The following is a 12488-nucleotide window of genomic DNA, read 5'->3' on the forward strand; positions in this document are numbered from 1 at the left end:
GGGTGGCATAATACATGCTGCAGCCCATGGGGGACCGCTGGTGTACCAATGGCCTGGGTACCCAAGTACCATAGAGTATGGACTTAAAGGAGTATGCCCATTGTGGGGTGTAAAGGATACCAGAGCAACCAAATGTAGAGGAGAGAGCACAATCACTGGAGTCCTGGTTAGCAGGTTCCCAGTGAAAACAGTCTAAACACGCTGATAAACAGGCAAAAAGCGTGGGTAACCATGCCAAAAAGAGTGACGTACCTACAGTGTTAATGGTGCTTCCTGGTCTGATTGTGCAAGCAGGATGAGACCACCCAGGCACACAGGCTCTGTGCTGAGATAGGGTGCAGTTCAGAGCATGCAGTGGCAGCTGTGGTAGAGCGATCAACAGGGCACTACACTCATTGTGCTGGGTGTGGTACGGGATAATGGGCTGTGTAATCATGCTCAGTGTGGGAGGTGGTACTCGGCATGTAGAGGCTGTTCTCGGTGGTTCTGGGCAGTGTAGTCATTGTGTAGATATTACGCTTGGCGTGGGAGTGCTCTGTGTGGTAGGTGCTACTGGGCTGCGTAGTCTTTGTGTAGGCATTACACTCGGTGTGGGAAGCGTTACCAGGCTGTGTAGTCTAGTGCACGGCGTGGGAAGCGGTACAGGGCTGAGTAGTCATTGGGCACAGCGTGGGAAGCGGTACAGGGCCGAGTAGTCATTGTGCACGGCGTGGGAAGCGGTACAGGGCCGAGTAGTCATTGTGCACGGCGTGGGAAGCAGTACAGGGCCGAGTAGTCATTGTGCACAGCGTGGAAAGCAGTACAGGGCCGAGTAGTCATTGTGCACAGCGTGGGAAGCGCAACCAGGCTGTGTAGTCATTGTGCACGGCGTGGGAAGCGGTACAGGGCCGAGTAGTCATTGTGCACGGCGTGGGAAGTGGTACAGGGCCGAGTAGTCATTGTGCACGGTGTGGGAAGCGCAACCGGGCTGTGTAGTCATTGTGCACGGCGTGGGAAGCGGTACAGGGCCGTGTAGTCATTGTGCACGGTGTGGGAAGCAGTACAGGGCCGAGTAGTCATTGTGCATGGTGTGGGAAGCGGTACAGGGGCGAGTAGTCATTGTGCACGGTGTGGGAAGCGGTACAGGGGCGAGTAGTCATTGTGCACAGCGTGGGAAGCGGTACAGGGCCGAGTAGTCATTGTGCACAGCGTGGGAAGCGGTACAGGGCCGAGTAGTCATTGTGCACGGTGTGGGAAGCGGTACAGGGCCGAGTAGTCATTGTGCACGGCGTCGGAAGCGCTACTGGGCAGAGTAGTCATTGTGCAAGGCGTGGGAAGCGCTACTGGGCTGTGTAGTCATTGTGCACGGTGTGGGAAGCGGTACAGGGCCGATTAGTCATTGTGCACGGCGTGGGAAGTGGTACAGGGCCGAGTAGTCATTGTGCACGGTGTGGGAAGCGGTACAGGGCCAAGTAGTCATTGTGCACGGTGTGGGAAGTGGTACAGGGCCGAGTAGTCATTGTACTCTGTGCAGCAGGCAGTGCTGGCATCAAGCTGCAGAAGCAGAGCATGCATGTTGTGTTCAGCTGTGTGGCTTTCCTCCCAGGCCCTCTGCAGCAGTGGGACCATTCATCAGAAGCTGGGACTCCGGAGTGACAGCCGTGCACTTAGGGGCTGCAGTTAATTAGAGCATTAATTACATTGCTGTGGTGGGCATGTGGCTAGGCTCTGACAGGCACAGCCCTAGAGCTCCTTACCCCACACTCAGCCACAGGGTAATTGATAGACTCGCGAGGGGATTGACCTATTGGGACATGTAGTAAGACTTTCCAGGGATCTATGGAGTGCATCCATGTCTCCAGTCACACTGGCTTGCTTTAGAAGGGAGCTGTTGGACACCCCCACCCGCCCATGAGAGTCACTAGCCCCCTCTGCCTTCTCAAGGCAGCCACAAGCCTCTCCACCTCCCCAAGGGAGCAGTGACCCTTTCCACCTCCCCAAGGGAGCAGTGACCCTTTCCACTTTCCCAAGGGAGCAGTGAACCCTCTCCACTTTCCCAAGGGAGCAGTGAACCCTCCCAACTTTCCCAAGGGAGCAGTGAACCCTCCCACTTTCCCAAGGGAGCAGTGAACCCTCCCACTTTCCCAAGGGAGCAGTGAACCCTCCCACTTTCCCAAGGGAGCAGTGAACCCTCCCACTTTCCCAAGGGAGCAGTGAACCCTCCCACTTGAGCAGTGAACCCTCCCACTTTCCCAAGGGAGCAGTGAACCCTCCCACTTTCCCAAGGGAGCAGTGAACCCTCCCACTTTCCCAAGGGAGCAGTGACCCCTCCCACTTTCCCAAGGGAGCAGTGACCCCCCCCCCCCCTCGCCAAGGGAGCAGTGACCCCTCCCTCGCCAAGGGAGCAGTGACCCCCCCCTCGCCAAGGGAGCAGTGACCCCCCCCTCGCCAAGGGAGCAGTGACCCCACCTCGCCAAGGGAGCAGTGACCCCACCTCGCCAAGGGAGCAGTGACCCCCCCCTACCTTTCCAAGGGAGCAGTGAGCCCTCCACCTCCCCAAGGGCGCAGTGCATCCCTCCACACCTCCGCAAGGGAGTGGTGACACCCTCTCCCCTCCCAACTGCCCAAGGGAGCAGTGACCCCTCCACGGCAAGGGAGCAGTGGACCCCTCCCTAAGGGGGCAGTGACCTCTCCAGGATAGCAGTGAGCCCAATCACCTCCCCAAGGGAGCAGTAAACATCTCTCCATTGCCCCAAGGGAACAGTGACCCCTCCACCGCCTCAAGAGAGGAGTGAACCCAAGGGAGCAGTAAACCCCTCCTCAAGGGGGCAGTGACCGCTCCACCTCCCCAAGGAAGCAGTGAGCCCCTCCACCTCTCCAGGATAGCAGTGAGCCCTCCACCTCCCAAGGGAGCAGTGACCCTCTCCACCTCCCCAAGGGAGCAGTGACCCTCTCCACCTCCCCAAGGGAGCAGTGACCCTCTCCACCTCCCCAAGGGAGCAGTGACCCTCTCCACCTCCCCAAGGGAGCAGTGACCCTCTCCACCTCCCCAAGGGAGCAGTGACCCTCTCCACCTCCCCAAGGGAGCAGTGACCCTCTCCACCTCCCCAAGGGAGCAGTGACCCTCTCCACCTCCCAAGGGAGCAGTGACCCTCTCCACCTCCCAAGGGAGCAGTGACCCTCTCCACCTCCCAAGGGAGCAGTGACCCTCTCCACCTCCCAAGGGAGCAGTGACCCTCTCCACCTCCCAAGGGAGCAGTGACCCTCTCCACCTCCCAAGGGAGCAGTGACCCTCTCCACCTCTCAAGGGAGCAGTGACCCTCTCCACCTCCCAAGGGAGCAGTGAGCCCTCCACCTCCCAAGGGAGCAGTGACCCTCTCCACCTCCCAAGGGAGCAGTGACCCTCTCCACCTCCCCAAGGGAGCAGTGACCCTCTCCACCTCCCCAAGGGAGCAGTGACCCTCTCCACCTCCCCAAGGGAGCAGTGACCCTCTCCACCTCCCCAAGGGAGCAGTGAGCCCTCCACCTCCCAAGGGAGCAGTGACCCTCTCCACCTCCCAAGGGAGCAGTGACCCTCTCCACCTCCCAAGGGAGCAGTGACCCTCTCCACCTCCCAAGGGAGCAGTGACCCTCTCCACCTCCCAAGGGAGCAGTGACCCTCTCCACCTCCCCAAGGGAGCAGTGACCCTCTCCACCTCCCCAAGGGAGCAGTGACCCTCTCCACCTCCCAAGGGAGCAGTGACCCTCTCCACCTCCCAAGGGAGCAGTGACCCTCTCCACCTCCCAAGGGAGCAGTGACCCTCTCCACCTCCCAAGGGAGCAGTGACCCTCTCCACCTCCCAAGGGAGCAGTGACCCTCTCCACTTCCCAAGGGAGCAGTGACCCTCTCCACCTCCCAAGGGAGCAGTGACCCTCTCCACCTCCCAAGGGAGCAGTGACCCTCTCCACCTCCCCAAGGGAGCAGTGACCCTCTCCACCTCCCAAGGGAGCAGTGACCCTCTCCACCTCCCCAAGGGAGCAGTGAGCCCTCCACCTCCCAAGGGAGCAGTGACCCTCTCCACCTCCCAAGGGAGCAGTGACCCTCTCCACCTCCCAAGGGAGCAGTGACCCTCTCCACCTCCCAAGGGAGCAGTGACCCTCTCCACCTCCCCAAGGGAGCAGTGACCCTCTCCACCTCCCCAAGGGAGCAGTGACCCTCTCCACCTCCCAAGGGAGCAGTGACCCTCTCCACCTCCCAAGGGAGCAGTGACCCTCTCCACCTCCCAAGGGAGCAGTGACCCTCTCCACCTCCCAAGGGAGCAGTGACCCTCTCCACCTCCCAAGGGAGCAGTGACCCTCTCCACCTCCCAAGGGAGCAGTGACCCTCTCCACCTCCCAAGGGAGCAGTGACCCTCTCCACCTCCCCAAGGGAGCAGTGACCCTCTCCACCTCCCCAAGGGAGCAGTGACCCTCTCCACCTCCCAAGGGAGCAGTGACCCTCTCCACTTCCCCAAGCGACCAGCGAGTCCCTCACCAATGTAGTTGTGATGCCCACCAACCTTTGCAAGGGAGCTGCAAACACCCCCACCTGCCCAAGAGCACCTCCATTCTCACAAGGGAGCTGTGAGCCCTGCCCATTTTGTGCGCTCCAAAGGAAGAGACTCAGTTCTCTTGTTAGCGCAGTGAGACGGCACTCTGCCAGCTCCAGCCTGCACAGGAGACGCACAGAGACTGCTCTCCTAGGACTCTGGTCCGCAGACGCCCCGGAAAGGGCATTTTTCGCCTGCTGGGTCAGAGCTTGTTCACGGAAGGAAGCAATTGAGACTGCGAGTCTAAGTCCACTGCTACCCCAGGTAACATCTTTGCATCCGACTAACAGGCCAATCAGGAGGCCTAGGACTTCTCTGAACTGTGCGGAACCCTGTCTGCCAGCGATGCTATCTTTGACACAATATCCACAAACATCAGTAGCCCTGTGCATGGCAAGGAGGAGAAACAGAATATTAAGGCTGCATGACACTTGGCTCCCACTTCAGAGGCTAAACTGAGAACTCTACATATTAGGGATCGCCTCCGGCAGAGAGAGGGCAGCACCACTGCTAGGGAGTGCTACCCCAGGCCTCCAAGGACTGTCTGTGCATCTACAAGTGGGACGATTACGTCTACCCCCAGATAATGCCTCAGGGTGACCATCAGCTGAGGGGTCACCCAAGGGGGACAGGCTTTAGCTACACATAGGACACTTCTGCAGTTGTTGCTCTCCTATGCCTCTGACAACTGAGTTATCCCTGATCATTAGCATGGGACCCCTGAACTGCTGCAGACAAGTTTCTTCCAGAGAATGAAGCACAAAAATTATGCGAGCACCAGAGAGAACACACCCTCTCTACAAAAAAGCGGGAGATGTCTGCGGCTGAGTAGGCGGTGCTCTGGGCTCGAGTCCAAGTACAGAATCAATAAACTGACAATATCTTCGGAGACGGACAAAGGCGAAAACCAAGCAACTCTCAGGAAGGGGTAAAGGAGCCCACCCCTCAAGAGAGAGAATGAGGGAAGTGAAAGCCTGCCCTCCAGCGACGAAAGGGGCAGGGCCAGAAAGAAAGTTATCACTCAGCCAGGATGTGAAGATGCAGATCCTCCAGGAACTGTATGGATCAAAGCTCCCAGAGCGAGCATAAGATTAACCTAGTTCCTCATCCAGCCCCAGATCTGCTGAACAAGCAGAACACCAGAGCCAGCCCTCCAGAACTCTGCCCGTTAGGACCAAGATTGTAGTCAAGCTGTTCCCGTAGACAAAGCAGTCTATAGAAGTAGCACAACACTGACAGTGGTGCTCCTAGAAATGGCAAAGGCACCACGAACCTGCCCTGACTACGGCAGCAAGGGTTAGTGGCGGGTGTAAGGCAGATACAAGGTTTACGTGAAGTTATGTACTAGCTCCTGGTGCTACAACTGCAAGCGAGGTTAGATCTCTGTGTTTGGTTTAGCAGAACACCCTTTACTATGCTGATACACAGCTCCTTGCACCCCAATCCCCCTAGAAATGTCCTGTGCTCTGGCAAGGCGCTACACAAACAGACATCTGAAACCCCTGTAACCTCCCCATTCACCTTTGTGCGCCACAGTCCGGAGACACTGCTTGCTCTGGATGTCCCACAGCCGGACTGTCTCATCGTGAGACCCGGACAGTAGCAGCTGACCATCCATGGACACGGACAGGCACGTCACCTGGTTCCTAGGAAGAGAAAATGACCATAGGTGGTGAGCAAAACACGCGACCCGGGTGGATTTAAAGTGCAGGCAGAACACAGCAGGAGAACAGATGTATACAAAAGGAAAAACTAGGACTGGTCAGAGATCCAAGGGGAGAGAGATTTTGTAAGCTGGTCTCGTCCTCAACAACCTTCTCCCAGTTCATGCCCAACACATATAGTACCAGTCAGCAGCTTAGTGCCTCGAAAAGCGCTACAAACATGGTAGAAAACAAGAGAAGAAACTCACTAGCTGGGAAATATTCGACCACTGAAGTAAAATACAGAAGCAGGCGTATTGCAGGTCACTCTTATGGGTGCCCTGTACTCATCGTGGCAGTTCCAACCTCAGATCCTTTCCTTCAGACTGATGGGATGTCTGGGGCAGCCGACCGCAGAGAGCAAACTTACTTGTAGTCCCAGATGAACATGCTGGGATCTTCAATTAACTCACTCTTGTTCCAATATACTCACCTACGTGTGCGGCCCCAGAAAAATCATCACTTAAACTCCCTTTTCAAATGATGACAATATGGCATTTATAAACGTAGGCCTACACAACCACAAATCTGAAACAATTCAGAAGAACAGAACTTACAACAACATTGCAGCACAAACCCCAAACTTGCCACCTAAGAAAACCTGCAGAACGAAATGCAACCAGATAGGCAACAAAGACGTGAGGCTGAAAACACAGACTGCTTCTGCGAGGGCCCAGCTGCTTCACAGACCAGCACGCCTCGTTGCGTTTGGTGCCCCACTGCCTCAGATTTGTTTTGGATTGGCTCACAGAATAGAGAAAGGACTACACTTTATCAAAAATCAACATTAGCCAGGGAGGACGGTGGGTTATCTAGAAATTCAGCAAAGATACCAACAACTAGGATCATAAATAACTTTTTCTTCCCTTAAGGATCTTCGCTGAAACGTCAAAACAGATTAGCAACCATATCCCAACACACTTTGCCATCTAAAGAAGGGCGGCAAAAGATATCGTGAAAAACTGCCGTACAATTAAAGTTATTCCAAAACAAGGGTTTTCAAAGAAGTTTGCCCGACCTCACTATCTTCTGTGGCACCAAGATCTGTGAAGTTCTGCACCTACCTCCATGTGCTCGCACCAGTGGGCACTGCGATGAAGGGTATTCCAATACAATTGCAATTTTGCATTTTCAAAATAAATTCTCAAATTTCAAATAGCTATAGACTGTATTTACACATGGTGCATCTTCATAGGTGGCATGTTTTGCTCTGAATGCCACCCAGCAAAGTCTTTCTAACCACACAGTCAAAAAGATGTTGACAGGTGACATATGACAAATTTCCAGACCACATTACTCCAATTTTAATTGCAACAGTGAATTTTGTGACTGTGTTGAAAAAGCTCATTGGCTGATCTGCTAGAGCGAAACACGTGATAACTATGCTCCAGTACAATAAATATAAAACCCACAACCATAAAATGCAAAATGTATTTTGAAAATAGAAAAGTTGGGCTGGGAGTGTAGGAAAGTACCCTATTTTTGGCATGGCTACCCTCACTTTTTGCCTGCGGTCAGTGTGCTTTGACTGTGTTCACTGGGATCCTTCTAACCAAGACCCCAGTTACTGTACACTCTCCAGCTAAACTTGGTTATGTAGGACTTTGCACACCCCATGATTGCCATACTGGTGCCCCCATATAAGTCCCTGGTATATGGTACCTAGGTACGAAGGGCATTGTGGCACCAGGGGTTCCCCCCTGGGCTGCAGCATGTATTATACCACCCATGTGGGCCCATGTAAAATATGTCTACAGGACTGCCATTGCAGTCAGCGTGAAACAGGTGCATGCACCCTTTCACTTCAGGTCACTGCACCAGGTCATTGTAAGACACCCTTAGGGCAGGCCCTCCTAGCCCCAGAGGGCAGGGTGCAGGTACCTGTGTGTGAGAGCACCCCTGCATGAGCAGAGGTGTCCCTACAAACTCCAGCTCCATTACACTGGACTTTGTAAGTGCGGAGAAGCCATTTTACCCGTGTACTGGACACAGGTCATACCTGTGTCCAGCTACATAATGGTAACTCCGAACCTAGGCATGTTTGGTATCAAACATGTTGGAATCATTCCCTAATACTGCTGCCAGTATTGGCTGTATGATTCCATGCACTCTGGGGGCTCCTTAAAGGACCCTTAGCATTGCTCATACTAGTCTTCTGGGGTTTTCCAGGCAGCCCAAGCTGCTGCCACCCCTCAGACGGGTTTCTGCCCCCTGCTGCTTTAACAGCTCAAGCCCAGGAAGACAGAACAAGGGTTTCCTGAGGGAGAGGTGTGACATGGCTTGGGAGGTTTAGCCTCCCTAATCCACCGGCTTGCTTTGAGGGGCACCTTTGGTGCCCTCCTTGTATAATCCTGTTTGCACCAGTCCAGGGAACCCACCAGTCCCTGCTCTGGTGCGAAACTAAACAAAGGAAAGGGGAGTGACCACTCCCCTGACCATCACCACCCCATGAGTGGTGCCCAGAGCTCCTCAAGTTTAGAGAATGAAGAAAATATTGTTTTATATACTTTCAAGATGGCAGCCACATTGCATGATAAAACGTGCGCTGCATCACCAGCCCAACGCACGTGATGACACAAAGAATGTTTGAACACAGTGTGGTAGCCATCTTGAAGGTAAAGAAAGCAAACTATTTTGTGCTTTCTGTACCTGTTGTAGGAAGCTGGCCTGGTGTGTGGTGGACACCTATAGTGTTATCATCTTACACCAGGTCCAGGTATTGCTTATCAGTGAAGTGTAGACAGTGTCTAGAAGCCAGGCTCTCTAGCGGTAGCTGTGGATGAGCAGCCAAGGCTTATCTAGGAGACATGCAAAGCTCATGCAATACCACTGTAGTCACACAGCACTTACACACGAGAGAACCACACAGTGAAACAAAAATAAAGGTACTTTATTATAGTGACACAAATACTAAAATACTAGACAGGCAATACTCTACTAGCAGGTGAGTAAACACTATTATACACACCTTAATTGTCAGGAATAATCATAGGAGGTAACAGAAAACAGTGAAACAGCAATAGACAATAATGACCATAGGGGGAGCCCAAACCACATACTTAAAAAATGGAATGCGAATGAGGGGCCCCCTACCCAGCGAAGTGGAATCAGTAGATGACAGCAGGAGGAGCTAAGAACCCCAAAAGTTAAATACCAGAGTGCCCCGCAGCAACCAGGAGAGGAGAGGTAAGAAACTGGTTTTCCCAAACCCACAGAGAAACTTTGGAAAGGACTGTGCAAGACCCAACCAAGACTGGAAGAAACCGATGGTAGATCCAGACAAAAGAGGACCTGCAAATGAAGGGGACCAAGTCCAGATCCAGTTGGAGTGTCCGGTTGGGGCAGAAGTCACTACTCACCCTTCGGGAGATGCAGGACCAGATCAACAGTGAAGACCAGGAGTCAGTTTTGCAACACGGGAGCAGAGGAAGAGCTCCATGAGTGATGCAGTCAGTGTCCCACGTCGGAAGGGCTGCAGTCCATCAGTGGTGTGGAAAGACCACCAACAAGCCTTGACAAAGGGAAGAGTTGATGAAGATCTGCAGAGCTGCCGGGGACCAGGAAAGTCCGAGGGGACTCAACCCATGGTGGGGAGTCCCAGGCACCCCCCAGCAGTCAGGGGAGCAAGAAGCCGTGGATGCAGCCCCCAGAGGCAACTCACATGGAGCAGGCACAGGAGTTGCAGTGAGGCCCACTCTGCACACCTGGAAAGGAGTCCCACGTCACTGGAGCAGCAGGCAGACCATGCGCTGCAGGGAAGAGCGCTGGAGGTTGGAGCTACACAGTGCCTGAAGATCCCTCTGAAAAAGTGCCAACAAGCCTTGGTAGCTGCCAGAGTCGTGGTGCACAGAGGTACTGTCCTGCAAGGAGAGGCAAAGACTCACCACCTCCAAAGTCTGAGAACTGGGAGAGGGGACCAAGGGAACCACCACCTGTGCTGCAGGATCCACGCAGAGTTGCAGGAGAGAGGATCTTTGTGGCCAGTCATCGTTACAGCTGGTGCCTGCGGATGCAGGGGACTGACTCCTTCACTCCAAGGGAGATTCCTTCTTGGTGCAGACTGAAGACTTGCCGCCGTCAGAGGATGGAAAGCCGGGGAAATGTTACAGTTACTGGAAGGAGCTGTCCAGGAAAATGGCACTGGAATCTGTGGGGGCACCTCTGCTCATGCAGGGGGGCCCTCTCACACAGGTGCCTGCACTCGGCCCTATGGGCTGGAATGGCCTACCATAGGTGCGACTTATAGTGACCTGGTGCAGTGACCTGAAGTGAAAGGGTGCATGCACTCTTTCACGAAGGCTGGAATGGCAGGAATGCAGACACATTTTGCATGGGCTCCAATGGGTGGCAAAATACATGCTGCAGCCTATGGGGAACCCCTGGTGGCCCAAAGCCCTGGGAACCATATACTAGGGACTTATAGGGGTGCACCAGTATGCCAGAGAGCACACCGTCACTGGGGTCTTGGTTAGCAGGATCCCAGTGAACACAGTCAAAACATATTGACAACAGGCAAAAAGTGGAGGTAACCATGCCAAAAAGAAGGTACTTTCCTACACCTGTAACCTCACCAGTCAGACTGACCGACTGACTGACACGCCCACTCAAGAGAGGAAAATGCAATCAAGTGGCTTTGCCAAGGTTGTGTTATTTTTGTGACCACAAAATGCAGTACTGCGTTTACCCTCTCCGTTGGGCACTCCAACTCTTCAAATAGGAGCAGCTGACAGGACACCCCCAAGCACATTGCCAGCCCCCCCTTCCATCATGCAAGAGCCTACCTGTGCCCTCTGAACATCCTGCTGCTCTCCTTCTCAGTCTGGAAGGCTCGGTCCCGCTGCACCGGCTGCAAGATAGAAGAGGATATCAAGGTTAGTTCAGAGAAGACCACAGCCTGGCTCATACAGGCATGACAGTCACCAAAGAAAAGCACCTGAAAGCACTCCAGGTCCTCAGAGGACCCTCTCAGGAAGGAAGGGAGCCCAGCGGGGGTCCCATCAAAGGGAGCCGGGTAGAAGAATACAGTGTAGGCTCCCCCATCTGCGGGTGGATCAATCAATCAATCAATAAAAATTATCGAGCGTGCTACTCACCCGTGAGGGTCTCAAGGTGCTGGGGTGGGGTGTGGGTGGGAGGATAGGGGGGGGGGGGGCGGGAGGGGGGAAATCAAGGGTGGGGGGCAGGGAGGGTCACTGTTCGAACAACCATGTCTTGAGGTTCTTTCCGAAGAGCAGGAGGTCTTTGGTATTGCGAAGGTTGGTGGGGAGGGAGTTCCAGGTTTTGGGGGCGAGGTAGGAGAAGGACCTGCCTCCTGTGGTGGTGCGTTGGATGCGGGGGACTGCGGTTGATCGGAGGTTGCGTGTGGAAGTTCACTCTTTCGTTGAGGTAGGTTGGTCGGTGTTGTGGAGGGATTGCAGAGAATGGTCTTGTGTGACTGACTTAGGGTGCCCACAGGCAGAACCTGTGGAAAGCGGGGTGGTAGTTGAGAGGAAACCCCTATGCACAAGGGGACGAAACTAATAGTGCCCCTTTCAATGAAGGGGGAGCAACAGCAGGGAACCCTCCCTTCAACCAAACCGAGAGAACAACCAGCTTGATGTTCCAGTGGGAACCTGTTGGAGGACCCTGCTAAACAGAAGACAAATCAAGGACATCCCCACCAAAGCCCCACTGAGAACCTGCAGTGGGACACCCCTACATAATGCAGCAGAGAGCTCGCAGGGGCCCCTACCAGATGAGGCAGGGAGCCAGCGGGCCCAGCTCCAGCAGAGGGGGAAGCTAGTCGAAGACCACCATAAAAGGGGAAGGAACTGGCTGGATGGCTACCAGAGAGTGAAAGGGAGCAGGCCCACAGGTGACCCCTTCAGGGAAGTGTAGGCACCTCTCAGCGTGTCAGTTATTTTTAAATTAAGCTTCTCATTCTGAATGTATTTTAAATAAGAAAAAAAAAAATCTGCAAGCGCTATCCCAAGTTAAGTGCAGTAAAGCCTTTAAGCTGCCAGGAAGCATGTGTCAGCCATGAATCTTTTAAACAGGGGCTAAAGTGAGGTTTTCCCACCTCTGCCAAGAACAACAGTCAGAGGCCTCTGCAATAGTTCCAGGCACAGAGCCACTGATGCCAGGCCCAGGAGCGTCTGCATCAGTGCGAAGTGTACCTAAACTGCTGCAATTCCGCCCAATTCTCAACCAATGCTACTGCAGAACACCCTCACCAGCAACGGCTGCAGTCCCAACAACA

General features: G+C 54.2%; 1 protein-coding gene across 1 annotated transcript in view; it reads right to left on the bottom strand.

The window, feature by feature from the left end:
* Nucleotides 1–12488, bottom strand: part of WDR18 (WD repeat domain 18) — a 159866-nt gene that overhangs the window by 24772 nt on the left and 122606 nt on the right. Inside the window, exons 6-7 of the mRNA XM_069216405.1 lie at nt 11032–11096; nt 6069–6193 (exon numbers count right to left, since the gene is read on the bottom strand). Coding sequence (XP_069072506.1) covers nt 6069–6193; nt 11032–11096 — 190 coding nt within the window. The remainder of the gene's footprint in view (nt 1–6068; nt 6194–11031; nt 11097–12488) is intronic.

This window comes from Pleurodeles waltl, chromosome 12 (genome assembly GCF_031143425.1).
Source record: "Pleurodeles waltl isolate 20211129_DDA chromosome 12, aPleWal1.hap1.20221129, whole genome shotgun sequence".
In the NCBI taxonomy this organism is placed as follows: Eukaryota; Metazoa; Chordata; class Amphibia; order Caudata; family Salamandridae; genus Pleurodeles; species Pleurodeles waltl.